The sequence below is a fragment of the Sarcophilus harrisii genome, chromosome 2, assembly GCF_902635505.1.
Source record: "Sarcophilus harrisii chromosome 2, mSarHar1.11, whole genome shotgun sequence".
In the NCBI taxonomy this organism is placed as follows: domain Eukaryota; kingdom Metazoa; phylum Chordata; class Mammalia; order Dasyuromorphia; family Dasyuridae; genus Sarcophilus; species Sarcophilus harrisii.
Window position 1 is genome coordinate 20,279,509 of NC_045427.1, and position 27,721 is coordinate 20,307,229.

At 55.6% G+C, this 27,721-nt stretch overlaps 1 protein-coding gene across 1 annotated transcript; it reads left to right on the forward strand.

The window, feature by feature from the left end:
* Window positions 1-39: 39 nt before the first annotated feature.
* Window positions 40-21,466, forward strand: LOC100926797 (cytochrome P450 26B1). The gene is made up of 6 exons (XM_031949720.1): window positions 40-1,110; window positions 5,778-6,002; window positions 16,962-17,237; window positions 17,670-17,825; window positions 18,053-18,334; window positions 18,606-21,466. The coding sequence occupies exons 1-6, from the start codon at window positions 907-909 to the stop codon at window positions 18,996-18,998; spliced, it is 1,536 nt and encodes a 511-aa protein (XP_031805580.1). The 5' UTR covers window positions 40-906; the 3' UTR covers window positions 18,999-21,466.
* The last annotated feature ends 6,255 nt before the right edge of the window (window positions 21,467-27,721 follow it).

The following is a 27,721-nucleotide window of genomic DNA, read 5'->3' on the forward strand; positions in this document are numbered from 1 at the left end:
CCTCCTCCTCCGCCTCCTCCTCCCCTCGGGCTCCGGCTCCGGCTCCGGCTCCGGCTCGGGCTCGGGCTCTCGGCGTCCGTCTCGTCCGCCCCGCGCTCGCGGCTCCCTCCGTCTCGTCCGCTCCGCTCAGCTCCTCACTTCTGGCCGCGGCCGCTGCAGGGGCGCACGGGCAGCTTTGAGAGGCCGGGGCGCCGCATTAAAGTTTGAACAGATACAGAGTCGGGGGGTAGGTCCCCGCATTTCCCCAACCACCGTTTCCCTTCCTCTTCCCCCCCAAAAGTTTCGGGGGCTCTCCGGTGATTTTTGGATCTGGGGGAGACAGCCTCTCCTTTCCGCCTTCATTAGAATTTTTCATTTTTTTTCCCTCCGAAATCGGAATTAAAAACAAATCCTCCGGACGAATCGATCGCACTTTAATTTTTCATTTTTGTTTCATCTGATTTTTTTTTTTTTTTTTTTTTTTTTTTTGCCTTTCTCCAGAGCGAGGGGGAGGGGTCCGCCGGCCCAAGTTTTCCCAAGTTCACCAAGCGTGGTGCTTGGAGAAGGAGAGCGGGCGAACTTGAGCGCTTTGTCCTTAGTCCAGTCCCCGCCCCGGCCCCCTCAGCCGCCCCCCACCCCCCTATAAAGGAACACAAAACAAAGTTACACTTTGAGTGGCCTCGGGTCTTTTTTTTTTTTTTTTTTCCGGCAGGTTTTTTTTTTTCCTCCTCGAGACCCCCTCTGAGACTTCAGCCTCTTTCTCCCCAGTCCCACCCCCTGCCTTCTCGGCATCTGGGGAGCGAGCAGGGGACCCCACACCGCAACCCCGTTTCCGGCTCCATCCTTTGCTCCCCTCCCCCACCGCCTCCCCTCCTCTCTCCCCTCCCTCCCGAGCACTCGGAGCCAGCCAGCGAACCAACCAAAAATATGCTCTTTGAGGGGTTTGATCTGGTCTCGGCTCTGGCCACCTTCGCCGCCTGCCTGGTCTCCGTGACTTTGCTCTTGGCCGTGTCCCAGCAGCTGTGGCAGCTGCGCTGGGCAGCCACCCGGGACAAGAGCTGCAAGCTGCCCATCCCCAAGGGCTCCATGGGCTTCCCGCTGATCGGCGAGACGGGTCACTGGCTGCTCCAGGTAAGGGCGCGCGCGCGCCGACTCCCCTCCGGGCCGTCCCACGCCACCTCCGCGGCCCCGGAGCGAGCGCGGGCCGGCCTCGGGCACGTTAGGATCGGGCTTGGGGAGACCCTGGAGGAGGAGGGCACGGAGGAGCGGGGAAAGCGGGCAGGAGTCCGGGGCTGACAGGGCAGCGCAGGTGGGGACGGGCTTCTGCTGAGGCGGGAGGGGGGGGGGCGTCCAGGAGAGGGGGAAAGGAGGGAAAGTGCGTGGCCGCTTGGCAACGGGGCGAGAGGTGAGGCTGACCGCCGGGGATCCTCCGGCCGGGGAGGCGAGACGGCCGGCGAAAGGGAGTTTCCCTGGCTGGGGCTGGCTGGGGAGCGTTGGAGAACCCCTAGATCCATTTATCCCCAACTCCTCCACAAGCCGATGCGGGAGTGGGCAGGTGGCCCCTCGCCGACGGGGGCTGTCCGGGTGGGAGTGTGGCTTTTGGCCGTCCAAGGGGAGCCCCGTAGCCCGAGCACGCCGCCGCCGCCTCCCCACCTGCCTGTTCTCGGCTTCTCTGCCTGCCGGCGCTGGTGCCCAGACTGCCGCGGCTGGGGCCGGGCCGGGCCGGGCTACGGAGGCGGCGGAAAGGAAGGAGAAGATACGAGCCAGCCAGCCCGGGAGGACTTGTCTCTTTAAGGAGAGGGCCGGGTCCTGGCAGCTGGCTCAGCTTGGCCAGGTAAAGCGCGTATTCTGGGAGTGTGTGTGTGTGTGTGTGTGTGTGTCTGCGCGTAGACGAAAGGAAAAGTGACAAGCTGGGGAAGCCCGGGGCACGCGGCTACCTGTTTGGAAAAGTTTCCTCTGTTTATTTATCTTTCAGAAGAAACCGGAGGGCGGCGAGGTTAGGGAGGGCTGTCCGACGAGGACCCGGGCAGAGAAGGAAGGGACTCTCGGCCCCGGGGATCCCGGCAAGCTCCGCGCGTGCTCCCGGTTTAGACTCAGAAATCCCGCAGCCCCGAGATCCTCTTGGTAGCTGGGGGTAGGGGTGGGGGTGGGGACCGGGACCAGACCCCGAGGTATTGTGGCGATTAACCGAAATTGACCCGGTTAAGTGCCAGACAATAGCTGTTGCAACGTGATACCCCCCCCTGCCCCCGCGCTGTCCCCCGTTGGGGAACGGGGAGTGGGAGCTTTCCGAGCCAGATCCACGGGGAAGAGGCGAGGGCGGGGAGGGAGGCTGAGCTGCAACCAAGCAGCTTGGAGATTTCTTTCCGTGGGGCTGCAGGAAAGTGGGGAACGGGGGGACGCCCGGGGAAAGAAGAGCCGGGTTAGAAAGGGAGAACGAGCTGGGAATAGAGCCCGTTTGGGCCACCTCTCAGGTAGATCAAGAGAGGGAGGGGGCGGGGGGGGGGGAGGAGGACTGCTTTTACAAGCGTTAGCCTTCGGGCCGGGCATTCTGCTCCTCTCCCCCATTCCTTTACCGGAGACGTGTGTGTGAATGAGTGTGTGTGTGTGTGTGTGTGTGTGTGTGTGCGTGTGCGTGTGTGCGCGCGCGTGTATGTGTGTGTGTGCTCCCGCGCGTTTGACACTTAATCCGTGGGAGCCCCGGCAGGGAGCCCCGGCAGCCTCCGAGTCCCTCTCCCTTCCACCTGGGCCGCGCGGAAAGGGTTAACGGCGGCCGGCTGGGATTTTTTGGCCGCGAAGTTAGGAAATAAAATTTCAGAAGCCGCAGAGCCGCGGCGGCGGGCTCCCTCCGCCGTGTGCCGGGGCTGCACACTCCAAATCACAGCCCAGACACTCCCGACTCCCTCCCCCCCCTTCCCCTGCCCGGGCGCCCCCGGCCCCGCCCGGGGCGGGCGGGGGGAGTCCCGCAAAGTGAGCGGGAGCCGAGGATGCTTGAGGGCCAGGTCCGAGCCAGGGAGGGGGAGGGGGCAGCGGCGCCCAAGGGGTTAACGGGCGCCCTGGTGAATCGAACCTTTATGTTTTTCGGGGCCATTTGTCAGCTTTTTACGGGGGTCCCTCCACGGGCTCTCCCTTTCCACTGAGCGCCATCTAAACAGAGCCCCGGGCTAAAAATACAACATTTTTGTATAAATTGGACTCGCGGCTGCAGTGGCCGCCCGATGAAAGTGCTCTTTGTGGAGGCAGGCGGTGGAAACGGCGGACAAATAAGTCTTTATTAATGCCACCAAAAGCGCACTTTAATTATAGTTAAGCAGATCAGAGGCGAGGAGCTGAAGGGGGAGGGGGCGGCGCCCTCACGAAACTCACAGCCAACTCCGACGCGAGGAGCAAACCGGGAGCCCCCCCCATCCACTGCCCCCCCCCCCCCCCATGCAGCTTCTCCCTCTTATCGGGGGAGAGCTCGGGAGGGAATCGCTCCCGGTGCTACCGAGTGACAGGGCAGAGCGGACGGAGGCGGGAGGGGCGGGGGCCGTAGCCGCGCTCCTCCGCGGGCTCTCCCGGCTCCGGGGCCTGCACGGGGGCCTGTGGAGCTTCCCTCCCAGACGGCTCCGGCGCGGCGGCGAGGCCTCCCTTCGCCCCTCTGCGGAAGGCCATGTGGAAAAGTGATTGAGAAGCCGTGGCTGGTCCGGGAGGCTGCAGCTCCGCCTGGAGCCGGGGTTCTAGAGCTGCGTGCCTGCGTGGGGGGGGGGGGGGGGGGGGGGGAGGGGGGGCGGTGAGAGACAGAAGGACTTACAGCCTGATTTCTGAACTCGGTTTTCCCTGAAAGAAAGCAAAGTGAGGAGGGGGCGGGGTGAGGCGAGGCGGAGAGCTCCCGGGGATCGCCTGGATTTGGGAAAGATGCCGGGCTCGTGCCCCCCCCTCCCTCCCCCGCATTGGGGCCATCGGGTGGGGGCGGGGGTGTCTTCAGCCTCAACGCGACCACTTCAGTGGGGGAGGAAAGGAAGGGTAGACAGGTAATTTCCCTCCTGTGACCTGGGCCGAGTGTTAACGGATTGGGGAGGGGGGAGGGGGAGCCGACAGTGACCCAAGTCAGATGCGGAGCAATTCTGCTTCTCCCCCCCCACTCCCCCGCCCTTCGGAAATTTCGGTGGGTTTCCTGTCATTCCGAAGCAGACCGCTCCCCCCCCCCTCCCACACGCCAGGCGGCCCGGTCGGGGTCGTCCCAATTTACTGCCCGCCACCCCCCTAGCCCGGGCCCAGGCGGCTGGGATCGAGTTACCTGCAGTCCCAGCTCGCTAGCCCCGCACCCCGCCCGGCCCCGCCCGGCCGCGTAATCGCCCCCTAATTAACCCACAGCCGACAAAACCACTTCTGTGTCTGGCTTCCGCGGCGACCCGGCCCCGCTCCGCCCCCTCCTCGGCCCCCTCCTCCCTGCTCTTCGGCTCGATCCCCCGGCAGGGGTTCCACGGGCCGCCCCGTCCCGATTCGCTTCGGATCCGCCTGGGAATCCCGCCCGGCGGCGGCCCCGGAGCCCCGGGGCGGCGGGGAACACACTTTTCTATTACGATTATGTTCTGAAATAAATTTATTTATTATTTCAGTGGCCATAAACCACCCCGAAGCTCTGCCGCCCTCCAGAAAGCGCCGGCAAGACGGCGGATGACATCATATTAAAATAGCGAGAAAAAAAATGAAAATTATACCTACATACGTACACATCTCGCTATATGGCCGAGCTCAGAACACCCCCGCCCCCCCCACCGCCCCCCCCCCCCCCGTACCATCTCCCTGTCCGACTCCCGAGCGGCCGCCCCGGGGGGAGGGGACCGTGCGCCACTATAAATAGGCGCTGGCCATTGGCCATCCGGCGGGGAATCGCCAGCCCGTGGACAGGAGCCTGGAAAGATTTATTCTAAGAGTGGAAGAGGCGGGTTGGGTCGGGCCGGGGATCGGGGGCTGCGGGGGGGGGGGAGGGGGGCAGGGCTTCGGGCGGGGCGGGGCGGGGCCACTCGGGGTCCCGCTGGGGCTCGCGGCTCCGCACATCGCCCCGTACGGTTCTGAGAGCCGCAGTTAAAAGCCGGGGGGCCAGGGGAGGGGGGTGCAGAGAAAATATTATCCGAGTCGGTGCCAACGGGCTGCGCGTCTCCTCTTATTACCACGGAGATTATGATGTCTTTTCCAGTTGGCGTTTGAAAAAAATAAAATAAAATAAGACGTCAGTGATAGGGAGGAGAGAGGGTGGGGGAAGGCCGAAGGGCAAGTTCTAGTGGAGAGCCAGCGGATTCTCCTTGTCCTTGAAGGCCAGAAAAGGTCAGGGGTCAGTGGAATCTCCTTCCTCCGTTTCCCCCCTCCCCTCCCGGGACACACGCTCTCCAGGATGGACTAGGGAGTCAGAAACACGGGTTCAAATCCCGTCCCGGACCATCAGGAGCTCTTGATCGTGGTCTTCATTTAACCTGCGTCAGCCTCAGTTTCCTCATCTGTAAAATTAATAATGGGAGTCAGGAATCAAATGAGACAGCGGAAGTGAGATATCTGAGGGGCCTGAAAGCGTTAGCCCAATTCCCGCAGGCTTTAAGCCCCCGTATTCCTCCGCCCCGCAGCCAGCGGCGGTGTCGCCCTCACTAAGTAAAAGGCCTTCAGCTGGCGCACCTGTAAAAGGTGGACAAGATGGTCCCCGGGGCCCTTCGTCCCCAGACGAACTCAATCAAAAAAAAAAAAGTTTCCCGATTGACCTGGCAATGACCCGCTGCTTGTCTTGTCTGTCCCCCCCCCTCCGCCCCCCACCCCCACCCCAGGGCTCCGGCTTCCAGTCGTCCCGGAGGGAAAAATACGGCAACGTCTTCAAGACCCACTTGTTGGGGCGGCCGCTGATCCGCGTGACGGGCGCGGAGAACGTGCGCAAGATCCTCATGGGCGAGCACCACCTGGTGAGCACCGAGTGGCCGCGCAGCACGCGCATGCTCCTGGGCCCCAACACCGTGGCCAACTCCATCGGCGACGTCCACCGCAACAAGAGAAAGGTGAGGCTCTGGGCCGGCCCGCACGGGCAGCCGACTTCGGTTTTCCGTGGCCAAGGTTTCTTTTTCGATTTTCTAGCCCCCCCTCTCACTGTCCGCGCCCCTCCACGCCCCCCGACCAACTTTCCAGGCGAAGGCCGCTCTCTTTCTGGCCTCGAACTCCCCCCAGCCCAATCGGGGCGGGGCTTGGGGGTCTCTTCCCGGCTTCTGGCTGTCCTGGGCAAACCGACGTCTCTCTGGGCCTCAGTTTCCCCTCCTGCAAATCGAACGTTTTGCCTCAGATGGCCTCTGGGGCTCTTTGCAGCTTCGGATCGAAGATCTGATAAATATCTGTGTGTGTGCAGGGGCTCTATCTATATACGTGGCTGTTATTTTAAAAGACCAGGCTCCCTCCATACGCTTCCGGGATTCTCCCAGCACACCTCTTGGTCCTTTTGCCCCCTTCTTACCTGCTCCAGCCAGGGTTGGGCCTCTATTCATGGCCCTGAAGGCACTCCGCGCCCCCTCTCCCTAGCGCCCTCACCCGGAGGGACGGCGCTCTGGTGACAGGGACACATCATCACACCCTTGGCCCCCCTCCCATTCTCAGCGCGTGGCGCCCGTTCTCTCGCTCCTCCTGCCCCCTGGCGGTCCGCGAGACCCCAGACCCTTTCCCATTCCTTTCCTCGATCTGTCTGTACTCCTACGAAAGGGCGGGGGTTGGGGGGGGTGCCTAGGGACCAACAACGCCGCGGGTGGGGCTGTGTTTGGAGGCAGCGAGGGAGGGCTTCGGGCTACAGGGTGAGGTGGGAGTTAGGGTGCAGAAGTCTAAAAGTTCGTGGCTCTTGCTCCCTTGTTCCAACGTACGAGATCCGAACCTTGAGACCGGGTTCGGAAGTTCCGAGGATCTCAGACTCAAAATGCTTCCTTCCATCCCGAGGTTCCACTGAGGAATTTAAAAGGGCGATGTTGGATGGCTGTGTGTGTGTGTGTGAGAGTGCGAGTGTGTGTGTGTGTGTGTGTGTGTGAATGTGAGTGTGTGAGTGAGCGAGAGTGTGAGTGTGTGTGTGTGTGAATGTGAGTGTGTGAGTGAGCGAGAGAGTGAGTGTGTGTGTGTGAGTGTGAATGTGAATGTGTGTGTGAGCGTGAGAGAGAGAGAGAGAGAGAGAGAGAGAGAGAGAGAGGGCCCTGTGGGCACGTACCCTCGGTACCTGGAGCACAACTCGGCCCCGGGCAAGGTGGCGGCCGTGAAGCTCCTCCCGCCCCTTCACTTTCCTGGCCTGCCCCGGGCCCTCCCCGGGAAGGGAAAGTAGAGGAGGGTTTGAGAATTCGGAGTTCCCCAGCCCGCCCTGCCCGCTCTCCCGCCTCCTTCCCGCTGCCTCCGCAGCCGCCTCAGCGTCTCCCCGGGGTCCGCCCCGTGGCACGTGCTGTTTGAACTGCAGTAACCCCAAAGCTGAGCCCTGAGCGCCGCCCCCAATTTCCTTTTTTAAAGCTGCCAAGGAGACAGACGGCTGGGCACGCCCCCACTTTCCCACCTCCACCTCCCTAGTCCGGGGTTCACCGAGTCCTCCTTCAAACTGGGGACGGGCGGTTGGGGGAAAAAGCTCCTATTTACGGTGCAGAGGTTGGGAGCTGGGGAAGCCCTCCCCTTCCAGCCGGACTCGGGGGACCTTAGCTCCACCTCCCCTCCGGCTCTCTCCGGGCCTCAGTTTCCTAATCTCATAAACCCGGGAATAGGAGTAGCCGTCCTGGCGGACTGAGAAAGTGAAAGCCAGTGGGACTTGGTTCTTAATTCTATCCAAGCAGCCCAGATAGAGACCTACTAAGTGCTAGGCCTTGGGCTAGACAGGAACTCCCAAATCAAGCCAGGCGATCCATCCCTGCCCTCCGAAACTCGCGTCCTCAAGGAGCCGCCGGCATTTGAGATCTGTTAAAACCCCACTGCTTTATCTTATCTTGCTTTATTGCTATCAAGTCACTGGGCTTTTTCGTTTATTTGTTTGTTTTTTATTTCTTTGTTTACTTATTTGTTTATTTAAATGGCAGTTAAATCAAATAGGAATACTTTCAGGTCTGAGGATACAAAGTATATAAAGAAGAAAGAATCAAAAGGGTTTCCCCTGGGGAATTGGGGGAAGGGCAAACTCCTTATCCTCCAATAGGGGCCCCGTATGGCGAGAAAACGGCTCCAGTCCGGGGGCCCCCGGGTCCGGGTTTTCAACCCCCACTGCTTTCCCCCTTATCGGATTTCCTCTTTCCTTTTAAAAATGGGATTGTTTTGTTCTTTTATCTCAAAGGGTTTAGGGCCGGGGCCTTAGACTTTGCTAAATTTATTTTCCCCCGGGGCGTTTGCCCGGGGGAAAAACTTCCAGATCTGAAGGGGGGGAGGCCGGGGTTAAACCCCACCCTTCTGCCCATTGATTTAAATCTGGACCTAGTTTCTATTTAAAAAGGATAAAAGGTAAATTTTTTAAACCAAAAAATTAAACTTGTTGGGCCTTTGCCCGGGGAAACCTGGGATTTTTTTAACAAATTCCCCTTTTTTTGATTTTTGGTTTTTACAGCCTGGAAGATTTAAATAAGGTGATAAAATTTTTTAAAAAAATTACTTTTTCTCGGGGTCATTTTCCCTCATCAAGGAAGCCCAGGAGGTATCAAGGCCCAAATTTTGGGGGGAAGCTTATGGGGGAGCCAAAAAATGGGGAAAAGGAAGAAGGACTCCTCCAAATGAGGGAAAGTTCCTGGGAGTTCCGGCCCCAAACTGCTCTTCACTAACCTTAGGGATCTGGCTGTGGGAAGGGTTTCTCGGGGAATCTTTCAGAGACTCCCCTGGAATAGAATGGCCCTACAGCCTAGTCTCTGCAGGAAGCCTTCCCTTAAAGGAAGGAATACAGAGAAAGGAAGGGTGCTCCTCGTCTCTAGGAGTCTCCGGGACGGTTGGGGAGCTAAAAACATACCCAGAAAAGGCTGCTCTCATCTCTCAGGAGTGGGGAAGGCTCCAAGCCCCATGGGCTGTTCGGTTGGGAGCTGGGCCCCCTTCGGCTCTTTCTTGGGAAGCAGAGCCTGATGGGAGCCTCGAGGAATGATGGGCAAAGGTGGGTTTGCCTATCGGTGTCCTTGTATCCTGTAAAGTCACAGGGCCCTCCTCAGGAGCAGCCAGGCTATGGAGGCCTGCAGTTTGCTTTTCTGTGACCCCAGCCCGGGTTTTGCCGGCAGAGACCCCGGAGCGGCTGCCCATCTCCTTTTGCAGCTCGTTTTCTGAGTATAGAAGACGTAGGGTGAGTGAGTGGCGGAGGCTGAGTTTGAACTTGGGTCTTCCAGGCTGTCTGCTGCGCCCCCTAGCTGCCCAGCCCCAGGACGCAGACCCCAAGGAGCCCAAATGTGAGCAGCTTCCTGGCTAGTCCAGGGGAAAGAGCCTGGGTCCTTCCCCTGTTATCTGTGGGACCTCAGACAAGTCACTTTACTCTGGGACTCAGTTTCCTCAAAAGTAAATGGAGAGCTTGGACTAGAAGGCCTCCGAGGTTCGAATCACAGAATTTGGGAGTGAGCAGGGACTTCAGCAGCCATTAGTGCAGCCCGGAGTGGAGGGAATCCCCAGGGAGCCCCGCTGCTCCCTGGCCAGGCGCAGTGCCATTTGGGGAGCTCCTTGGGGGTGCCTCGGAGCCTGGCGTCGGGACTCGGTCTGGGCTGGGCCTTCGGGCTTGGTTTGGGGGGGTCAGAGCTAGGGAGTTCCTGTCGGGGAGGGGGAGGCCTCCCTGGGAGCCAGAGAGAGTCAGTCTTTCCACTGGTGCCAGCCTGGGCCCCAGCCCTGGGAGGTCTGGCCAGATGTTCCGTGGCCCATTCTGACAGTCACCGCTGCTCCCAGGTGTTCGCCCTTCAGCCATCCCGGTGGTCTGGGGCCCGTCGCTGGGGAGGGTTCGGAATCGCAATTGTGCCGAGCCTCCCACAAGGCCGCAAAGTCGGGGCGGGGGATGCTCTGGCCCTTTGGGGGGAGGGGGCAGCCAGGCTGAGTATCTGCTGGGGGGGGGGGGGGCTGGGAGAAGCTTCTAACAGGCAAGAGATGGACCAGGTCAGTGCTGGGGGAACAAGCCACGTACTTGATACTGTGCCGAGCGCCTTTTTATTTTTAAACAAGTGGGATTTAATTTGATCCTCCCAACAACCCTGGCAGGGTAGGGGCTATTATTGTTCCCATTTTATTCCCTTAATATTCCCATCAATCCCGTATATTATTCCCAGACGAGAAAGCCGAGTCAAATAGATTTGAACTCGGGGCTTCCTGTTGTTCGGACTGCAAAGCCACCTGGGTCTGCCCTGGTCAAGGCAGTGTTCCTTGCCCCTGACAGCGTTCCTGGCCCCCTGGCAGCGGTCCCTTAGCTTCTGGTGTCCGGAACCTCTTCCAGACCGTAGCTTCTTCTTCACCTTCCCTTGGTCCTGGGCCCCCCACAGTCCGGGGCAATCTCTGCCCACTTCTCAGAAAAATGCTTTTAAATGCGGAAAATAGACCACCCAAGACTAGGGAGAAAAGGCCATTCTTTGGAAGCGGTTCTCCAACAGGTTTTTCCAAAGTTCGGAGCCCGGCTGCCTTCACAGTTGGGTCCCAGAGCAGAGGCCGGGGGGCGCAGGTAGCCTGTGGCCTGGCCACATGACCCACGAGGAAGCTCTCTTCCCACTCCAGCTCCCAGTGAAGGGCTGTGTTAGTTTAAAGAGGCATTGCTTCCCCTGAGCCATTTTACTAACAAGGCCAGCGGGATGGTCAATGGGCTCACAACTTCAATGCCCTTTGAAAGGGGAGCCCCCTCGGCTCTGATTTGTTAACTCGATGAGAAGCGGTTAGCTCGGGCCTATGGGACTTAAGTCACTTGAATCTTGATCAAAGAAACTTTGGTCCTAATTAGTTATTAAGAACAGGAAATACTCATTTCTCCCAGGACCCCTGATCCCAGCATTTCCAGGCTCCCTTCTCCCAACCTGCTCTTGATTGAACCTGCCTCTTCCTTCTTGCCCTTCTCCTCCTCTCTCTACCCCTCTTTCTTTCCCTCTCCTTCCTCTTTCTCTTTCTCATCTCCCCCGCCTCCTTCTCCCATCCCAGAGCTTTCTATTCTCCTCAGGCTCTCCTCGCTCTCAGAGGTGAGTCAGCCCTCCTTACTGAATCCCCTTTGGGTCCCTGAATCACGGGGAGGACTCTTCCTCCTCCTCTAACAAGCTGCCCCCACTTTGTGGAGGACATCCCGGGGCACCCCCTATCGAAGGTTCCGGCTTGGCGGCTGGCATGGGCAGGGAGGGAGATCCTGGCACAGAGGCCTGGCACGTGTCATCCTTGGAGATTCTGCGTTGGGAGGGACCCTGCGAAATGCTCCTCTACCTGGGGCAAGGACCAGATGTCTTGGGCTCATTTAACCCAAATCTCTTGATATTTTTGAGCTTTGAGGGACCCTGAGGCTCATCCGGCCTCACTTCTTTTTGCACACGAGGTAACTGTGGCCCAGGAGCCGAGGTTCGCCCAAGTCCCAGAGCTGCCAGGAGTAAGTCGTGACCTCCTTGGCCGGGCCAGGGCTCCTTCTGGCCAGCAGGCAGACTTGGACACCTCCTGCTGCCTTTCGGGGCTTCTACTCCCTTCATCCTAGAGATTGTTCCATTTGATCCACCAAATTTATTGGATGATAAATTATTTATTTATTATCTATGTTAATTTATGGATTATTCCCTTTTGTAAGCTGCTTCTGAGGATGAATGGATAACGAGGAGGGGACTGTTCTCAGCTGTAACTGGCCCAGGGAGTGAGCGTGGGGGACTGGAGGATTATGGGAAAAGAGGCAAGAAGTCATCAGTCTTATTCCTAGAAAGCCCCTTATCTGAACCTGGAGATGAGACCCCGTCCTTTCTTAGAACACTTTCAGGGAGGTCCTGTTTCAGAGCCAGTCCCTGGCCCCCAGTTTTCCTCCCGGAGAATGGCAGGGATGGCCCGGGCCGGGCTGGATGGGCCAGGCCGGGCCACCTCTGGGGCAGGGAGGGGCTGGTCTGGGCAGGAGGGAGGCGTCCCATCCCGGCAGAGCTCCAGGCTCGGCCGACTGTGTCTCTCCCCTCGGTCCCACTAATAGATACAGTAACAGCCCCTTTGTTGTGCCAACAGAGCCGGTGTCCTTCGCCCACAAAGTTGCTATTTCAGCAGGCGTGAGGTGGGCCCGAGGGAGGGCCCCGGGCAGGCCGGCTGCCCACAGCGATTGGGGCCCGGAGATAGCCGGGCAGTGAAGGTCGCTGGGGAGATGGAGGTGGGGGCAGCCCGAGCAGGGTGCCTGGGAGCAGCAGGAGGGAGGCCGTGTCTGGCTGAGGGGGAGGTTCCGGGCCCTCCCCGCAGACTTCTTAAGCCTTGGAGTGGGATCAGCCCCAAGGCTGGGACGGTGATGTTTTTGTTGATGGCCCTGGAGAGCCTTTGTCCTGAAAAACTCCCACATCTGGGGAGAAGCGGGACCTCACCTATCACACCCAAAGCGCAGAAGGGGGAAGGGGGAGCCCCCCAAGGTGCCCCCTCCCAGCCTCACTCTGCCTGTACCTGCCAGCCACGGCCTCCTCCACTCCTGGGCTTTGGCTGTGTGCTTCCAGGGCCACCTCCACCAACTTCTCCCCTCTCTGCCTCGGTTAGCTTCTCTGTAAAGTGGGGGCCCAGAAATACTGTCTCTGGCTCTCTGGCTCTTCCCAGGCCCAAACCTGGTGGTTCTTCTTTGCCTTCAAATGGTGAGGCCCCGGGACACTCACTCTGGGGGTAGAGAGGACACTGGAGCCGTGGACTCCAAAGGCCTAGGGGGGTAAAGGTCACCCTGGAAGTGTCCCTGGTGCCTGCAGTCTTTCCTTCAGAGGGGAAATGGCCTGGCCAAAATTAAGAGGAAAGGAGGCAGGAAAGGAAAGAGAGAGAGAGAGAGAGAGAGAGAGAGAGAGAGAGAGAGAGAGAGAGAGAGGAAGGAGGGAAAAGAAGGAAGAAGGAAGGAAATAGATATAGAAGGAAAGAAAAAAGCAAAAAGAAAGGAAGGAAAGGAAAGAAGGAAGGAGATAGGAAGGAAATAAAGTAGGAAGTAAGGAAAGAAAAGGAGAGAAAAGGAAAGAAGGAAGAAAAAAAGAAGGAAAAAAGAAAGGAGGAAGGAAAGAACAAAGGAGAAAGGAAAGAAGTAAAGTTAGAAGTAAAGAAGGAAGGAAGGAGAAGGGGAGGGAGGGAGGGAGGGAGGAAGGAAGGAAGGAAAGAAAGAAAGAAAAGGATTTCCTTCAGGATCATGGGTGTGCCCAGGACTTTGTTTCAAATCCTGTCAGACTCTTTTCAGTGTGTGATTTCAGCTGCTCACTTGACATTTCTATTCATCCCTTTTCTCATGCCATGATTTCACTGATCTCTGGCGCCCAAGTCTCTGAGCTTTAAGTCTGGGGTTCTGGGAGCCCATGATCTAGCTAGTCCTCCCCTGTCCCCATTGTACAGATGAAAAAGGTGGGATTTGAATCCGGACCCTGTGAGGGGCCGAGGCGAGATTCTGCCTGATGGGGCCCAGTCTTCCTGACTGTCCCCTTCCCTTCCTTCTTCATTCAGCCTCAGGGAAGCCATGGACCGCCAGCCCCCCATCCCCCCAAAGGGCCCAAACTGCCGCCAAGGTCCCGCTCTCGGGGCCGACCTCCGAGCGACCTCCTCAGGCCCCTTTGCTGGCCTTTGGGGGGCTCTGGAGGGCGGGATGCAGGGCCCCCACAGAGGGGGCGGGGGCAGAACCCCAGCCCGGGCACCAGTCATGCTCAGCAGTCCCCCGGGAGAGGGGCAGGCGGGCCGGGCTCCTTCTGAGGTTTGCCCAGTTCCTGACCCCGGGGTGGCTGATTCAGACCGAGGTAGCCGGTGCCAAGAAGCCGGGGCTCGGGTTCAGACCAGACCTCCCTTGGGTGTGGTTCTTTTCAAGAAGGGCTGGGCCTTTCCGAGCCATTGATGGTTCTAAGAAATGTTGAGGTTGGTTACCACTGGCAGGGAGCCCCGGAGACCTCCAAGGGCCAGGAGGCTCCCAGTTAGCCTGGGCTGGGGCCGCTCCAGGTGCGGCAGGGGCAGCCGAGCGACGTCAGCCCGAGGCCACTGGGGCCGGGCTTCTCACGGGGAGACGCCCCCCCCCCCAGCTCCGAGAGGGGCACTTGCCTACGGTCACAAGGCCAGTTGGTAGCGGACCTTGGATTAGGACCCAGGCTCGCTGCCGCCTGGTTTCAGGTTCTTCCCCCCCCCCCCCCGGAGAACAGCAGCACCCGATTTCCCTGGCCTGGGGGGCCCGTCCCAAGAGGAGTGGGGAGCTTGGACCTGTGGGCTCCCTTCCAGCTCGAGGCTCTCGTTCTGAGGTCCTGAGACCTGGTCCCCGTCTCTTGTTCTAATTTTCTCTCTGTTCTCTTTTTTTCTTCTTCTCTTTTCTTTTTTTCTCTTTCACTTTCTCCCTCTCTTCTCTATTTCTCCTCAGTCTCCATTTCTTCTTTTCTCTCTTGTGTCTCTTCTCCCTGGGTCTCTTTTCTCAAATTTTCCTCTCTTTTGTCTCTTGTCTTTTCAACTCTCTCTTTTCTTCTCCATTTCTTTTTTCTCCTTTTCTCTCCCGGTCTCTCTCTTTCTTTCTTTCCTTTTGTCTCTGTTCAACATCTCTCTTCTTCTCTGGGTCTCCATTTCTAACTCTCTCTCTGTTCTCTGTTCTACCCTATTTCTCTTCTTTTCTCTCTTTCTTCTTGTTTTCTCATTCTGTCTCTCTTCTCTTCTCTTGTTCTCTCATTCTGTCTTCTCTCTCTGTCTCTCCCTCCCCTTTTACCCCTCTTTCCTTTCTTTTCTCTCCATCTCTCTTTTTCTCTCTCCTTGGGAAAATCCCCAAGACAACCTGAAAACAAACCCCCCCCTCTCCCCCCCCTCCCCAAAACTTGACAAATCCCTTCCCACCCCCAACAATAAAACCCAAAAGCAAAAAAAACCATTCTCCCCCCCAAAGTGAAAAACCCCTCCCATTTACAAAAAAACAAACAACCCGCCCCAAACCCAAACTCTTTCTAAAACCCAATCCCCACCTCCAAAATATAAATAAAAAAACTTAAACTCAAACCCCCGAGATTTTCCTCTCTCCACCTCACCCCAAGGCCCAAAACTTAAAAGGGCCCGTGCGGGAAACAAAACCCCCCACTCCAAAAACCAAAAAGTCATTTCCAAAACGGGAAAACGGGAAATTCTGCTTTTTGGCAAACCCTTTCACAAAACCCCTTTCCCCTTTCCTAAAACAGAGGAAACAGCAATCAAACCCCTAGCGTACTGGGTGGGAAACAAAGTAAAACCTTCCCTCCTTCCTCCCTCCCTCCACCCAAGTTTAAAACACCCCAAAAACCCAAAAAGCAAAAAACGGGAAACCCAAAAACAGGGGAAACCCAAAACAAAATAATAAAACCCAAAGCGAAACCCCAGAAAACAAATGGGAAAACAAAAGAAAACCCCAAACCCCAAGAAACCCTAAAACAAACCAACCGAGAACCGTCCTAACCCATTCTCCCTCAATAAAATTCCCTCCTCCAAGGGCGGGAAAAGGGGCTAGGCAAAACCCAAAAACCTTCCCCCCATCCCCCCTTCCTTCCCCTGAAAAACCCCAACCCCCCAACCCCGCTTCCCCTCCCTTCCTCCCCTCCCCCTCCCCCACCTTCACCAAGACCCGGTAAAAGACAGGGTTCCCCATGAAAAACCCAAAACTATTCAACAAACCCCTTTAAACCCCTTTACCATCACCTCCCCAGAAAAAATTTAAACCTTCTCCTCCCACACTCAGAAATTTCAATTTGAAACTTTTATTTTGGGGCCCCGGCCCCCCGTCGCGTGGGTTGGGTCGGCCGGCCCGGGAAACTCCCCCTCCTCCCCCTCCCCTCCCCCAACCTCCCCCCCCCCCTTCTGCGGCACGGGGGCCGGGGCGGCACAAGGCCCCCAAAAAACAAGGCACCCCGCCACCTCCTCACGCCTGGCGGAAACCCCTGAAAAATTGGGGCTGGGTGGGAGGGGGTGGGTAAAACCAATCGGAGGGGAAAGGTGGAAACAGGGCGTCTTCTGCCCAAATGTTGGGAAAACAGAAGGGAATTAAAACATCTTGTCTGGGGTCTGAACACCCCTTGGATGGGCCTAAAAAGTCCGGGCGAAATCTTTCCCTCATCTTGATTTGGGAAAATCAAAAGTCATTAAATTTATCCCCCTTCTTTATAGGAAAACACTTTTTCCTAACCACAAGAAAATAGCGCGGGGTCCCCAAACCCCTCCCTCACCCATTTCCTACTCAATTCACTAAACGTTTATTAAGCACCTACTGTGTGCCGGGCACTGTGGGCCGTCCCTGCCCTCCAGGAGTTTCCACCTCTTGGGGTTTTAAAAGGCAGCATTAAACCCTTTATCCCCCCAGCACAGATTACCATCCCTGAAAATGTGACACCCCAGCTCCCCAACTCCTCCCCCCTGGATTTAAATCCCGATGGAAACCCCCATTTCTGTAAAAAAAACCCGACTGGCTCTAAAAGTCTCAGGAAACATAATTTTCCTTTTCCACATTTTTCAATCCACCGGGTCACTTTACCCTCTGGGCAGGGCAAAACCCAAATCTCTCCCTTCTCCCATCCATCCTCATCCAGTGGCAACCCGGACCCCAAACCCCAACCCCAAACCCCTGGGGCTCAGGAAATCCATCACGCCTCCCCATTACCCAATTACCCAGGGCCACCCCTTCCCATTTTCTCCCCCCCCCCAAAGCCTTCCCCTGCCCAAGGGGTTTTGTTTTGGGGTCCTTTTAACAGAGGCCAGGAAGGACCGTGGCCAGATGGCCCGGGGGACACGGGGACACTCACTGGCTGTGTGATCCTGCGCTTCCTCCGCTTGCCTCAGTTTCCTCATCTGTAAAACGGGCTGCAGAGGGAAATGGCCAAGCACGCCCGCGTCTCCGGCACGCGCTCAGGGTTCCGGGTCTCCCTCCTCTGCAGGTTTTCTCCAAGATCTTCAGCCATGAAGCTTTGGAGTCCTATCTCCCCAAAATCCAGCTGGTGATCCAGGACACCCTGCGGGCCTGGAGCAGCAACCCCGATGCCATCAACGTGTACCAGGAGGCGCAGAAGCTCACGTTCCACATGGCCATCCGCGTGCTCCTGGGCTTCAGCATCCCCGAGGAGGACCTCACCCACCTCTTTGAGGTTTACCAGCAGTTTGTGGAGAATGTCTTCTCTCTGCCCGTTGACCTGCCCTTCAGTGGCTACCGGCGGGTGAGTCCAGCCCCCGGGGTCCCCAGCACCCCCCGAGCACCCCCTGGGCCCCATGCCAGGCCCTGCGGTCAGGAGGAATGGGGGAGGGAGCGGGAGTCCCGCTCTCAGGGGCCTCAGTCCAAGGAGCAGGATTATCAGGGTCACTGCCTCCAAGGAAGCCTGTGCTGAGACCGGGCCGGGATTCACCTATTCAGGACATGCAGAGACCAAGAAGAAGCTGAAATAATGGGGGTTTGCACCTTGAAGTTTGGGGGCACCTCTATCTGGGGGCTGAGCATCCTGGGAAGTAGGAACATCCTGGGGCTTCTGAGAAGAAAGAAACGAGCCCCTGGGGGCGGGGGGGGACAGGATGGGCGCCCTGGGCCGGGGATGAGTTGGGCGCCCCCTCGCCCCCCGCACCGCCCTGGCCCTGAGGACCCCCTTCCCTTGCAGGGCATCCAGGCCCGGCACACCCTGCAGAAGGGGCTGGAGAAGGCGATCCGCGAGAAGCTGCAGAGCACGCAGGGCAAGGACTACGCGGACGCCCTGGACATCCTCATCGAGAGCAGCAAGGAGCACGGCAAGGAGATGACCATGCAGGAGCTGAAGGTGGGCCCGGGCTCTGGGAGGGAAACCGAGGCTGGGGCTTCCAGATCCGGGCGCGAGGAAGGTCTTACAGAGGGGGCTGGGGATGTCCTAGCGACTGACCTGCTGGGCGGGAAGGGAACAAGGGGGGGATTTCTGGGGGCATCGAGCCGCTGCCCCCCCAAAGGAGCCCACGGGGGAGCGGAAGGGGGGCTCTGGGTCCTCCCTGACCACACCTCCCGGCCCTTCAGGACGGGACCCTGGAGCTGATCTTCGCAGCCTACGCGACCACGGCCAGCGCCAGCACCTCCCTCATCATGCAGCTGCTGAAGCACCCCAACGTGCTGGAGAAGCTGCGGGAGGAGCTGCGGGCCAACGGGCTCCTGCACAACGGCTGCGTGTGCGAGGGCGCCCTGCGCCTGGACACGCTCGTCGGCCTGCGCTACCTGGACTGCGTCATCAAGGAGGTCATGCGGCTCTTCACCCCCATCTCCGGCGGCTACCGCACCGTGCTGCAGACCTTCGAGCTCGACGTGAGTGGGAGCCCTGGGAAGGGCCGGGGCTCTCCCTGGGGGCCCTGGTCTGATGGGGAGACACAGTCCTTCCCTGGGGCCCTGGTTTAGTGGGGAGACACAGCCCCGGTTTAGCGGCCGCCTCCTCTCCCGGGAAGCCTGTGCCTCGGCCCCCGGGCTCAGTGGCGGGTCCGCATCGCTCCCACACTCCCTCGGACAGAGGGTCTCGGTCCCTCCCTTGGGAGATGCCCGGCCTGGCGGCCCCCGCTCAGCCCCCCTCTCCCCTCCCCAGGGCTTCCAGATCCCCAAGGGCTGGAGTGTGATGTACAGCATCCGGGACACCCACGACACGGCCCCGGTCTTCAAGGACGTGGACGTCTTCGACCCCGAGCGCTTCAGCCAGGCGCGCAGCGAGGACAAGGACGGCCGCTTCCACTACCTGCCCTTCGGCGGCGGCGTCCGCACCTGCCTGGGCAAGCACCTGGCCAAGCTCTTCCTGAAGGTGCTGGCGGTGGAGCTGGCCAGCACGAGCCGCTTCGAGCTGGCCAGCCGGACATTCCCGCGCATCACGCTGGTCCCCGTCCTGCACCCCGTGGACGGCCTCAGCGTCAAGTTCTTTGGCCTGGACTCCAACCAGAACAAGATCCTCACCGAGACCGAGGCCATGCTGGGGGCCACCGTCTAATGGGCCCCGGGCCCTCCCCCGCCCACCTCAGCCCCCCCGGCGTGGGGGAGGCCGGTAAAGGGGGGGGTAACAAGGAAACCTGTGTCAGGGGGGGGCAAAGCAAAAAGGCCGAGGGGGAGGAGAGAGGCCCTCGTGGCTTTCCTCTCCTTCCCTTGGGCCCCGGGTCATCCCCACACTCTGGGGCCGGGGGGCTCTGTCCCTCCCTGGGGAGCTGGGCCCGGCCCCCTCCGGCTCCTCTCCCCGTCCCCAGTCCCTCCCGGCCCGGCCTCCCCCCCTCCCCATGTGGGGCGCCCGGAGGGACCGCTGGGCCCCGCATGCCCTCGACAGTGTTAAACGTGTGGTGTTCACAGTGTTTTTGGATGTTGTTTCACATTGTCCCCCGCCCCCGCCCCCCACCCCACCCCCCGTTTTCTTTCTGTTCTTCTCTGGGTTGGGGTGAGGAGGAGTCCACAGAGTGCAGGGAAGGGAGCCGCCCACTTAGCCTATTTCCTAGCCCCCCCCCCCCGACCCCTGCCCTGCCCTCTCCTCTTGCCACTCTGCTCAGACCAGGCCCTGACCGCCCCCAGGCTTGGGGGTCACCCTGTGGCAAGGCCTTCTGGGGGATGGCCGGGAGACCCGAAGGGCAGGAGCCCCTCGCTGCCATCCGGACATTGGAAGTCACCTGTTGCTGCTACTCTCACTTCCCCTCCCCCCCCCCGCCAGCATGGGCCCCGGAAGCCCTGGGTGAGCGCCCGGCCCCCCCCCCCCACCCCCAGCCTCGAGCCAGACTCCCCTCCCCGCACCCAGCTCCTGCCACTGAGAGCACATCCCGCGCCCCTCGCCATCCCACGCCCCTCGCCATCCCGTGCCCCTCACCATCCCGCACCCCTCTATTTATTAATCAGTCCCTGGAAGCCCAGAGTTTGCAGGAGCAGAGGGGTCAGCCCTGTCCTCCACTGCCCTGGTCTCAGCCATTGCCTTCATGCTCTCCTGAGAGCATTGGTCTCCCACATCCGGGTCCCGTCCATCACCTTCTCTGGCTCAGAGCCTTCTTCCAGCGCTCCAGGCCCTGCCCTGCTTGCTGCAGATCGCATAGAGTCGGGGAGGGGACCTGTGGCTCCAAGCCTTCTAACCCTCTGAGGGCCACTCTGATCCCAGACCCTTCCCCCAAGTTCCCCTCCCCCTTCTGCCCCTCGGCCTATGGGCCGGTGAGTGGAGTCTCAGCGAGGGCTCGGCCACATCCCGAGGGTGGAAGCTGAGGCTGTGTCCCGGCGCCTCCCCTTCCCGGCTTTCCCTACCATCCCGTCCTCTCCAACCATGGGTTCAAACTCTTGGAGTCCCGGGGCAGGGTCATCCTGAAGAATGGCACTCTGGGTGACAGGATGCGAATTGGCCATGACTTGAGGGTGCACTGTCTGGAGCAGGGATGGAGGATTCTTCAAGGGGGTCAATGGCTAGAAGGTTAGAAGGGTGACTGGGCAGGTACCAGGGACCTGGTGCAGATGCAGGGAAGAGTCAGGAAGGAAAGAGAAGGAAGAGATCCCCAAGGCACCTAAACAGAAAGCTAGACAAAATAGCGTGGACCCCAGCTCGGCACTTGCCTGGTGGGCTGCTTTCAGTTTTAGGTCAGAAGCATCCATCTGTTCAGAGTTCTGTCTGCCAGATGCGTGTACACACATGTATCTCCATATGTGCACGTGTATACATGTGTTCTCCATATGTGCACATGTATACATGTGTATCTCCATATGTGCACGTGTATGCATGTGTATCTCCACATATGCACGTGTGTGTGTCTTTTAGCACTAGGTTTAGATGGGGGCTCTTTGGGGAATGGCATCCTAACTAATACGACTCGGCCGAGTTAAGTCCCCACACACACACAGACACACACACAAGGCCACACCTGCAGTGGGTTTGCAGAATGAAGCACTTTTGATGTCGGGGCCATGGTGGTGGCGCTCCCCTGCACCATCCCAACCCTGCCCAATTTGCTATAATATTATTTTATACACAAAAAAACAATTTTTTGGTTGCAGAAATGTTATAATTTGTTTTTTTTGTCTGTCTTTATAAACTATTATAAGTACTATTTTTGTTATAATTCAAAATAGATATTTAGTATAAAGGTTTTTTTGCTGTTAAATATTTGTTATTTAGTAAACTATGACCTCCTGCCCCCCATTATTGTAAACGTGGTTCAAAAATATTAATATGTTTTTATCGCGGTCGTGTTTTTTTTTTAATATTGAGCAAAGAGCGCACCTGTGTTTTTGCGTTTTCGTTTTTGTTTTGTTTTCGGTCATCGTCTGTCATGGAGCTGGTGCTGTGTGTGTGAGTATGTTCTCCGTTGTGTGGTTTTTAATATGTATATAATATTTCGTGTGGCATATTAAAAATGAATGTTGTGCGATTTGTGATCTCAAACATAATCCATGTGGCTATTTTATAGACTTCCATAATAAAAAAGAGGGGACTCTGTGTCTGAACTTGCTTCTCTTTTCTGGACTTTGCCTTTTCTTTCCAGAGATCCATGGGAGTGGGAGAGGGACACAGCTTTGCCATTGTCCTGCCGTGTAACAGGAACTAGAATGGGGGGAGTGACCAGGAATTGACCCGGGGCACCGTATTTTAGGGGGCACTGACAGCTGGGAGACTTCTTGGCACCCTAGAGACAAAATGAGTTAAGCACCTGGTTAGCAACGGTGCTCAATGAAAATAAAAGCTCCAGAACAGGGCTTCTTTCCCTGGCAGACAGTTTAGGGAGCTTCTTCCTGCCCCCGATAGACCCCCCCTCCCCAGCCCAAGCAGGCTCCCCCCCTCCAGACCTCCCCCCTCGCCGACCCGAGTAGGTTCTCCCCCCTCCATTCCAGCTTGGCCTCTGGATGCCTGGGATCTCCCCTACCACAGGGCTCGGGGTCTCAGCATTTTCCCCACCTGATCAATTGAATTTTTCCCAAAGAGCCAATTCGAGGTCCTCTTCCGTGCTACCTTCCAGGCCCCTTTGTGCCCATTGCCCCAGGAGGAGGGTCCCTGGTTCTGCTTTAGCGCAGACCCTTCTCTTCCTTTAAAGAGCCAGGAAGCATCCAGGAAGGGCCAGACACTGTTCCAGGTGCCAGGGACACAAACGCAAGAGCAACCCCAGGGCCGCTCCCTTGGGATGGGTGGGTATGGGGGCGGATGCAAGGCAGCCCATGGCTCACTATGTAGACAGCATCACTCACTGCCAAAATCCATTTGAAGAGTTGGGACAGCCTGTGGGGCAGCTGAGCTCAAGCTCAGTGGGAATTCGGATTCTGAGGATGGGGCTCAGGAAGCCGAGGGCTCCGGAGGAGGGGCCCGAGGAAGGTGTGTGAGGGGCTTCCACCATTCCCTCGGCTCCTACGTCATGGGATCAAAGCATGGACCTAGCTCACTCACAGAGGAGGAAATGTGCCCAGAGAGGGCAAGTCTGGACTTAAACGGGGGCAAAGGGCAAACCGGGACCCCGGGTCTCTGCCCCAGAGCCTGTGGTGCCCTCCTGGGGCCCTTCCCAATGGCACAGGACCCGCTGCTCCTCCCTCTATAAGGTTCGGGATGGAACCGTGGCTCCATTTCTCCTAGGGCCATCTCCTTGGGCCGAGAATCTGTATAGGGGGGTTCCAGACCCAAGGTGGGCACTGTCCAGGAGAGAGGATCCCAAAGGATCCTGGGAAGTGGCTGCCCACAGAGATAACGCTGTCCTGGGCACATAACTGAGCCGGGCGGGTAACAAGCACCGGATCCACGGGAGAAAGCGCCGTGTGGGACATGTGGGCAAGAAAGGGGCAGCAGAAGCCAGGGCGGGCACCAGAACCACAGGGCATGTGCCTCTGCCCTCAGGGCTCCCGGGCACGTGCCCACCGCCCTCACCCTGCTCTCTCCTTCCCAGACCCGGCCCCCGGCCTCCTTCTCGGGCCACCCTGGGAAGCCAGGCCTGCGAGTCCTGCGCCTGTTTTGGAAAAGGTAGCGGTCCCTGATTCCCATCCAAACCACCTCCCTGAGACCCAGGACAAGCAACCTCAGTGTTTGCCCTTGACCGGCCAACCATTTGCTATCTAATTACGAGGACTGGAGTCCCCCTGACCCCCCATGGAGGGCAGATTGACGCAGGATCCCACCCTTGTGGGAGGGAGGAATCCCGCCTGGGTTTCCGACCCATGTGACTGGGGTGAGAGCCAACATTCCTTTCGCTGGGTCCCCCTCCCCCAGAGCCCGGCTCCTGGCCCGGGACGGGGGTCAGGCCCGGGACCCACAGCCCTCCCTCCTCCTGGTGCCATGGGCCACACCACAGAAGAGAGGTTTATTTGCACTTTGGAAAGAACACACACATACACACACACACACACACACACACACACACACACATCCCACTCAGTAAGTTCTTTCCCTTCTCCTGAGGCTCCTGTGGAAATCTGGAAATTTTTTGCCCGGTCTCCACCCAGTTGTGAACTTTCTCTGGGCTGTGTCACCTTCTGCCAAAGGCCCGAGGTTGGGGGGGTGGGGGGTGGCGGCCACGGAGCGCGCTACCTGGCTCCCAGAACTCGCTGACCTCAAGCATGGCCAGGGGGCCTACCCACACGGGACCTCAGTTTCCCTCCCCTTACCCTGCAGGAGAATGTTCTGGGAAAGTGCTGTGGAGAGTGAAAGCAGCAGAGCCTTCCTGACAGAGAGAGAGCACTTCTAAAAGAGCCTCCAGTTCTTCAAATGGATTATGGCAGAACCACCTTAGAATGGGTGCTCTTTGGGGCTGGGCCTGTGTCACCTCCATCAGACCCTGGGCTCCCTGAGGGCCTGTGTCTCCCCCATCACAACAGGAGCTCCTTGGGACTTTGTCACTGCAGCTTCACAATATGGTGGAAAGAAATTTGGAGTTGAAGATGTACATTCAATTCAAGCTCCAGGCTCTATAACTATGGGACTTTTTTTGGCAAACCACATACATTTTCAAGGCCTCCATTTTCTCATCTGTAAAATGAATGCCTTTTACTACTTAGAGCTTTTTTTCTTAAGTTAAATTTTCTTTTTTTTATTTATTGTGAATCCAACAATCACAACTATTGCAAGACACACAAAGGAATGGGGAAGAGACTTGTGCAAGAAACGATGAACTTCTACTGAACAGATTATTATAAAAACATACAAGTATGTTTAAACATTTGTATAAAAGCTTGGCAACAGAATAACAAATGACTCTTTCAGCATCTTTGTGTCTCTTCTTGGCCCTTCCCTCCCCTCTGTGCTCCTTTTCAAAATGTTGCATTGATGTTTTCTTTGTCCTGTCTATCCCTACCGACTGATGGGTCCAACCCTCCGTTGGTTTTGGATCTTATTTTTTCAATTAACAAGCATTACTTTTTATTAATATGTCTCTCCCACTCCTGTCTCTTCCACTTGAATGAATAAAAAAGAAACAAAACAAAAACCAAAGGCGAATCCCTTGAGTTACATAAACACAGCCCCACCAAACCAGCTCCCACAGTGGCCATGTCCAAAAAGGCACGTCTCTTTCTGCATTTTAAGTTCATCACCTTTCCACCGGCAGGTGAGTGGTGAGCTTCACATTCATTCTTTATGACTTGCGGTTTATCATTTTGTGGATCTCGTCTTTCAAAGTTCTCGTCTTTCAAAGTTGTTTTTCTCCATAATGTTATCATTGTATAAATTAGTATCTTGGTTCCGCTCACTTCACACTGCAGCAATTCATTCAAGTCTTACCAGTTTCCTCTGAAATTGTCCTTTTCATCATCTCTAGGGGTCCGCTCCATGCGATGCCCCCTGAGGTGCCTGCTGGCCCTAATATTCCATCACCTTCCTATACCAAAATTTGTTTAGCTATTCCCCCGTGTGGAGGATATTTTTTCAGTTTTGAGATTTTGACTACTATGAAAATAGTGACAGATATTTTTGTAAACAGATACTCTTCCTCCTTCTTTGGCTTTTTGGGGAGTATAGACCTAGTACTGGCACACCAGAGGCAAAAGGTGCTATATTTGGGACCTCTCTGGGCACTGGTCCGAATTACTTTTTCTAATGCAGGAGTCCTCAAACTATGGCCCGCGGGTCAGATGCAGCATCTGAGGACGTTTGCCATTCTTCTGCCAACTTTGCCATTCTAACACGTTTGAGATAGAACCTTCAAGTTGCTTTATTTGGGATTGATCTAATTATTAGTGATTTAGAACATGATTGCTGAAGACTTCTGTCTCTTGAAGTGTTTATCTTTTGGGGAATGGCTCTTAATTTTATAAATTTGAATCACGTCCTTTGGTCTTGGATATGTGACTTTTATCAGAGAAATTTGTTAGAAAGATTATTTTTCTTCCTGTTTCCTGTTTCCCTCATAATTTTTACTATACTGAATCTGATTACCTTTTCAATCTTATATAAGCGACATTGTCCACTTCAGCTTGTGATCCTCTCTATCACTTGTTTAAAGATGACCTCTTCCTTATTCCATAGATACAAAAATAATTTTTCCATAGTCCTAATTTGTTTTATGATGTGACTTTTTATAACTAGGTCATGTATCCGTTAAGTGTTTAGATGTTGTGAGATCTTGGTCTGAAGCTGACTTGTGCTGGACTGACGGTCAGTTTTTCCGCAAATGTTTGCATTTTACTTTTATTCTTTCAGTCAGTATCTGACATCTTTGGATTTATCAAACACTAGGCTCTATGTTCGCTTGCTTGTTTCTATATGTCGTATATCTGATCTGCTGCAGGGACTTAAATTTAAAAAAAAGTATCAAATTACTTGAATAATTATTGTTTTGTAATATTGTTTGAGATCTGATACCTTTTCTTCCCAATTTTTTCATTATTACTCTTGAGATTTCTTCCTTCATAGGAATTCCATCATTTTCCTTCCAAGTCTATAAAATATTCTTTTGGGAGTTTGGTCGGTATAGCATTGAATAAGTAAATTAATTTAGGTAGCACTGTCACTTTTATTATATTGGCTGGACTTAGGTATAAGAAAAATTCATGTTTTTTCAATGATTTATGTCTTTCTAGACTATTGAATCTGAACTTTAAAAAAAAGCAAAAACACCCATTTTTAATGTCTGTATTTTGATAAAATTGACTTCCTTTGTTAATTATATACATTTAAATTTTATATTTTAAAACACTATTTTCAAAAGGAACTTGTAGGCATTCTTAAACTGCTAAAAATGACACAAAATTGAGACCCAATCTTTCCTACACCCAAACTCCTTTGGGGGTTTTCTTGGTGAAATTATTAGAATGGTTTGCAATATGCTTCTCCAGCTCATTTTATAAATGAGGAAACTGAGGGAGAAGTGATTGGCCCAGGGTCACACAGGTATTGAGTGTGTAAGGCCAGATTCTATCCACTGAACCACCTAGCTACCCCAAGTCTTCGGATTTCTATTTATTTGTTTTTTATTTATTTATTTTTAAATAGCTTTTTATTTACAAGATATATGCATGGGTAACTTTACAGCATTGACAATTGCCAAATCTTTTGTTTCAATTTTTCCCCTCCTTCCCCCCATCCCCTCCCCAAGATGGCAGGTTGACCGATACATGTTAAATATGTTAAAGTATAGATTAAATACAAAATAAATATACATCAGACTTTTATTTTAAAGAGGATTTGATATTTCATTCTAGCTTTACATAGGCTCTCTCTACTTCTTGGTCACTTTTCCCCCCTCTTTGCTATCTTCAACCTCTAGATTTTACAGTTGTGGAAACTGGGACCAAGGGAGGCCTACTGACTCACGTGGCTGGTGAGCAGCTTGAGTCAAGATCTAATCCTATTACTTGCCATCTGGGGAGGGGGTGGACGGGAAGGGGAGTGAAATTGGAACGCAAGGTTTTGTGAGGGTCAATGTTGAAAAATTATCCTTGCATATGTTTTGGAAGTAAAAGGCTTCAATTGAAAAAAAAAAAAAAAAAAAAGATCTAATCCTAACAATTGGAGTTATCAAAAAGTAGAATGAGCTGCCTCAGGAGGCCGGGACTTCTTTCTTAAATATTCTTCAAACAGAGGTGGGATGACTATTTATCAGGTGTGGGATAGTAGTGATAATTTTCTAGGTCCAGTTTGAACTAGACTGGGGGTTCTTAAGCTTTTTTGTGTCCTGGATCCCTCAGGCAATCTCTCTCTCTCTGTGTCTCTCTCTGTGTCTCTCTCTTTCTGTCTGTCTCTCTCTGTCTGTCTCTATATATATCTCTCTGTCTCTCTGTCTTTATCTGTCTCTCTGTCTCTGTCTCTCTCTCTCTTTCTCTCTCTCTCTCTCTCTCTCTCTCTCTCTCTCTGTGTGTGTGTGTATAAACATGATGGCTAGTTATGGAGTGGGATCACCAGCAGGTCCCCTGAGTAGCCATACAATGTCAATGTACGGTCCCGTACATCTCTAGGTCAGTGTACAGTGCCCTAGAGAGGATGGCTCATGACACATCGGATGGACTTTGTAGGACAGATCCATAGAAGGATCTGGAGAGAAGTCACTCAGAAGAGATCGAGCGTGGAATGAGACAATCACTATGTGTGTTGTGGCAAAAAGCAGCCCTTTGAAATGGCAGAGCATTTCCTACAGTGTCTCTGGTCCACGTCCTGAGAATTCTCTCTCCTTATCTCTCTCAATCACCATCTACATTTCCTTCCATGTTCAGCTTAGGTACTGCCTCTTTTATGAAGCCTTCTCTGATCTCCCTAACACTGCTCCCCACCTGAAAGTTCACCCTTTGCTTACC